General features: G+C 58.5%; 1 protein-coding gene, 1 long non-coding RNA gene and 1 other non-coding gene across 4 annotated transcripts in view; all 3 read left to right on the top strand.

Moving 5' to 3' along the window:
- The first annotated feature begins 202 nt into the window (after positions 1-202).
- Positions 203-2,262, top strand: LOC122189576. Its single transcript, XR_006181871.1, has 5 exons — positions 203-260; positions 667-719; positions 1,045-1,103; positions 1,563-1,753; positions 1,908-2,262. It is a non-coding gene; the product is annotated as an uncharacterized LOC122189576 (long non-coding RNA).
- On the top strand, positions 762-893 carry LOC122189887. Its single transcript, XR_006182010.1, has one exon. It is a non-coding gene; the product is annotated as a small nucleolar RNA SNORA9 (small nucleolar RNA).
- Positions 2,263-2,976: 714 nt separating the features above from the next.
- MYO1G (myosin IG) overlaps positions 2,977-4,745 on the top strand; it is a 9,225-nt gene continuing 7,456 nt past the window's right edge. For both annotated transcript variants that reach the window (XM_042888573.1, XM_042888572.1), the window contains exons 1-5: positions 2,977-3,102; positions 3,606-3,814; positions 3,893-3,986; positions 4,277-4,442; positions 4,531-4,584. In XM_042888573.1, the coding sequence (XP_042744507.1) occupies positions 3,008-3,102; positions 3,606-3,814; positions 3,893-3,986; positions 4,277-4,442; positions 4,531-4,584 (618 nt within the window). In that variant the 5' untranslated portion in view covers positions 2,977-3,007. The remainder of the gene's footprint in view (positions 3,103-3,605; positions 3,815-3,892; positions 3,987-4,276; positions 4,443-4,530; positions 4,585-4,745) is intronic.

The following is a 4,745-nucleotide window of genomic DNA, read 5'->3' as shown; positions in this document are numbered from 1 at the left end:
CCGGCGTGCCCCGCGCGGCGCTCGGAGGACTGACGTCAGTCCTCCTCCCGAGGAGAAGTACTGCGCATGCGCCACTCGGCCCGCGCTCACCCCACCGCTTATCTGCATAACCACGCCCACTCGGGGGTGCTGATCCCTCCCCTGCGCATGCGCATTGTCTGCTTCCCGCCTCTCACCGCAAGGGGGCGCCGCCCGCCGCCGCGAGGAGTGCTGACGTCATTCATCGGCGACGGCCCTCTCGAACACGGAGGTGATGGCGGGTAAGTGTGCGGTGTGGTCTGTCGCTATCCGCTGCCATCCGCCGTCTGGCGGGTCTGGGAGGCGCGGTGGAGGCGTACGAGAGGTGGATTTCTCTGAACACTGCTTACCTCAGTCACTTGGGGTGCGATATGCGCTAGGAGGGGCGGGCTCGGGCTGTCTGGGTCTGCACCGTGGGGCCTGGGTGTGTTCTTAGGCCTGGTCCTGGGGACCATGGCCTGGTGGGTCAGCCGTGCCCGAGGGGTGATGCGGCTGTATCCGTGCACGTGCGAGGGAGCCCACGTGGATCCCACGGCGGCACCGAGCGTCTGCACGATTATTAGCGATTGCTAAGCGATCCCAGTCCTTAGAGAAAGCAGGCGTGTCTTAGAGCTGCTCCTCCTGACTCACGCTGTTTTTTCCCTACAGCGCCCGCCGTTTCTTCCCTTCTGTTTCCTGCGCTGCATGCCTCGGCCTTAAAGGTACGAAAGGGGAACGTTGGAATACTTGCCTTCAGCTGTGCCCCGCAAGGCTTCCAGCATGGTGGGGCCTGCTGTGGCCCCATCCATTCCTGCAGCGCTTGCCAGAGCAGCCCTGGGGTGGTTTGAGGCCTTCTTCTGTCTCTCAGGGGGAGGCTATAGAAACTCCATACACTCTGTCCCCCAGCTCCTGTTTCTCTCCTGGACTTGCAGAGCTGCTTTCTTCCTTCCTCTGTTCTTTGGGGGGTTGGACTCGATGATCTCTGGAGGTCCTTTCCAACCCCTACAATTCTGTGATTCTATTTTGTAACAATACTGTTCTTCTCAGCTTGCAGTTCCCCTGTCTGATGGTCGAGACGGACACCTGATGCTGCAGGGAGCAGGCAGGTATGTTCACTGGGTGGCTCTGCAGGGGTTTTTTCATTCTGCCATGATTAGTCATACTTTGCATAATCAAGTAGCTTCAGTGCCTTGTTTCCTCTTTGGCCCTCATCAGTGAGTCCCTCAGGGCTGAGAGGTGCAGCACAGGGATGCAGCTGGGCTACTTCCTTTCCTGCAGCTAATGGGGCAGTGATGTGAGGCCATGTGCTCTGAAGCTCTTCTCCCTTTGTTGCAGTGTTATTCACTCCCTGCTCTGCCTACTCCATTGCTAGGTGCAGTGAGTGCAGATGGCTGCAGGGCTTCCCCTCAGCCCTTCTCCAGCAAGGCTTACTCACCACGCACTGCAGGTCTCTCTCATTGCCATGAACCTTCCAGCATAGTAGGAATATAGGAATATAGGACTGTGGACCCTCAGGGCAGCACTCACCCTGCCTGCTCTTTCACTCACTGATACTTCTGCCACAGGTCTTTAAATCCTGGTTGAAAGGAGTGCTACCTCTGATGGTTCCAGCCCTGTCTTGGGGTTTCAGCTGGGCCCCACAGAGCTGCCTGCAACTGCCACTCAATTCTTTGTGCTGAAGCTGTGAAGCTGCATCTGAAGCTGCATTTAGAAGAAATCTGAGCTCACGGGTGATGCTCTGCTGGATCACATGAAGGTAGGACAAGCCTAGGGGCTTCCTGAGTGCTTGCAGTTCACTCTACAAATAGGATGTACACCAGAGACGAGTAAAAGCCACCTGAGTGGGGCTGCAGGCCAATGAAACCTCCTTGTCTCTGTGATCAGTGCAGCTCTTTGTGCTTTGTCTTCAGGTGAAACGGTGCTGAGTGGCCAGCATGAAGTGTGCGAGCCCAGTGCAGCTTGGAACCCTGGGTGAACAGCCACAACTGGAAGTCCCCAACTTGCCTGTGTGCTCTGCGGCGCGGTGAGGAGCTGCTCAGCGCAGGATGGGCCCACAAGAAGTTTCCTGAGGAAGAGGAGAGGATTTGGGTGCATTTCCCCAGCCTTGGAACAGGACTCAGCAGTGGGGGCTTCTGCTCTCCGGAGCACCCAGTGCTGATGAGGAGTGTTGGCTGTGTACTGATATTTTGGGGGTACAGTTGCTTGTATTTACTGCTGTACAAGCACATGTCACATCAATAAATACAAATCTCTGGTATTTTCACAGCTGTAGGCTCCTGTTGTTGCTCCTGGATAGGGAAACGTGGGCTTGAGGCTGTCCCCAGGCATCTGTGCTGCTGCACCTCGTGGGGTTTCTGTGAGCCCATCGGCACCGCAGCGCTGTGCCCTGAGGGCTGGCGGTGAGAAAGGTGCATCCCATGGAGAGGACATGGGTTTTGGTGCCTGTGGGGCAGGGATATGTCCTCAGGGGACCTGCCCTGGGCTGCTGTGGTCCTTACTGGGCTCTGTGCCCAGGGTGTGGTGCAAGCAGTTCACCCTGGCTGCACCGTGCTCAGCATCCTGAGCAGCACCGTGTTTGGTGCACGCAGCGGCTGTCACGGCTGTCACTGCTGTCTCATCAGCCACTGTGTGGGTGGAGGCACCGACCCACAGACTTGCAGCTTCCAGGGTGCTGCGGTGTGGGGCCGGATGAATGACTGCAACGTCGCTGCAAGCACGGCGCTGCGTGCGTCCCTGGCTCGTGTCCCAAACCCCTGTGGATGATCCCACTGTGGGCACGTGGAGGTGCAGACTCCTCTGTAGGACTGGTGCCCGAGTGCTTTGGAGCGTGGGGACAAATTCCCCACCCTGCCCTTCTGTGTGTCTCCTGTCACCACCACGCTGTTCCCCATGGGAGGTGACAGTAGGGCTGGGCCCCACGTCCTGCGCGCCTGCGCCGCTGCTTGGGCGGGCAGAGGTGCAGGAAGCAGCACGGAGGGGGGAAGTGGTGCTTGTGGGTGGTGGGCGCAGCATGGCGGAGCTGGAGGGCCCCGAGTTTGGCAAGGCTGACTTTGTCCTGCTGGATGAAGTCACCATGGAGCACTTCATGGAGAACCTGCGCCTGCGGTACGGGGATGCAGGGCGAGGCAGGATGGGTGGGGTGAGGTTGGGATGGGTGAGATAAGAATGGGTGAGGCCGAGGCGGGGTGGTGCAGCCAGGATGCAGTGCTCAGCAGCAGGGTGATGGGGATACCACCAGCCCTGGGGACCCTAAATCCTTCGTTGCAGCTCAAGGAATGGTCCTGAGGTGCAAACCCTGACCCAAAAGGAAACATCTGTGCTGGGCAGCGCCCTACTGCTGGTTGAGGGAAAGGGAGGCACGGCCCTGGAGCTGAGTGGGGGGTGTCTGGGTGGGCGTTGGGTTGTGTGTGCGTGACCGTGCACAACAATGTGCATGTGTGTGTCTGTCTGTCCTGGTCCTATCTGTCTGTGCCACCCTGGTGCCCTGCACTTCCTGCTTGCACCCATGGGTGCTGCCTACAGGAAGAGCTGCTCCCCTCGTGCCCTGTATAGCCCCACAGCATGAAGCACAGGGACGCACCTTGTCCCACTGCCACCCCTGTGTGCAGGTTCTCAAAGGGCCGTATCTACACCTACATCGGAGAGGTGGTGGTGGCCATGAACCCGTACCGGGCTCTGGAGCTGTACGGCCCCTCTGTGGTGGAGCAGTACCGGGGCCGTGAGCTCTACGAGCGCCCGCCGCATCTCTTCGCCTTGGCTGATGCTGCCTACAAGGCCATGAAGCGCCGTGCCAAGGACACCTGCATCGTCATCTCAGGTAGGGGACAAGTGAAGGGCATCCCTTGGAGCTGGGTGCCAATGGGTGCACACCTTGCCCATTTCCTGCCTCTGCCAGGTGAGAGCGGCGCTGGCAAGACGGAGGCCAGCAAGTACATCATGCAGTACATCGCAGCCATCACCAATCCAACGCAGCGTGCCGAGGTGGAGAGGTGAGTCCAACCCAACAGGGAATTGGGTGATTGGGCACAGATCTGTCATTCGGGGTGTCCCCAGGGGGGCATTGTGCCCATTGGGGATGATATGGGGAGCTGGGGAAACCCATGGACACAAAGGTGTTGCATCCTGCATCCATCGGCTTCAGAGCTGGGATGCTGCACTGTGCAGTGCCACACCTTCATGCCATGGCACACCTTCATGCCTTGGCACACCTTCATGCCATGGCACACCTTCATGTCTTGGCACACCTTCATGCCATGGCACACCATGCTGTGCTGGGCAGGGTGAAAAATGTGCTGCTGAAGTCCAACTGTGTCCTGGAGGCCTTTGGCAATGCCAAGACCAATCGCAATGACAACTCGAGCCGCTTTGGCAAGTACATGGACATCAACTTTGACTTCAAGGGAGACCCTACTGGTGGCCACATCTACAATTACCTCCTGGAGAAGGTGCAGGGGGCATGGGGTGGGAGGGCATTGCTGTGTGAGGGCTGGCCCATAGCACTGCCTGACACCCAGCCACTGCCACCTCTTCCAGTCCCGAGTCCTCCAGCAGCAGCCAGGAGAGAGGAACTTCCATTCCTTCTACCAGGTGGGCAGGGATGGGATGGGATGGGTTGCAGTAGGGTGGGATGGAATGGGATGGGTTGTGATGGGATGGAATATGATGGAATGGGATGCAGTGGATTGGGATGGAATACGTTGTGATGAGATGAGATGAGATGAGATGAGATGAGATGAGATGAGATGAGA

Source organism: Lagopus leucura, unplaced genomic scaffold (assembly GCF_019238085.1).
Source record: "Lagopus leucura isolate 7727_CA_CO unplaced genomic scaffold, USGS_WTPT01 Super-Scaffold_100157, whole genome shotgun sequence".
Classification (NCBI taxonomy): domain Eukaryota; kingdom Metazoa; phylum Chordata; class Aves; order Galliformes; family Phasianidae; genus Lagopus; species Lagopus leucura.
This window is presented reverse-complemented; position numbering and strand designations above follow the sequence as displayed.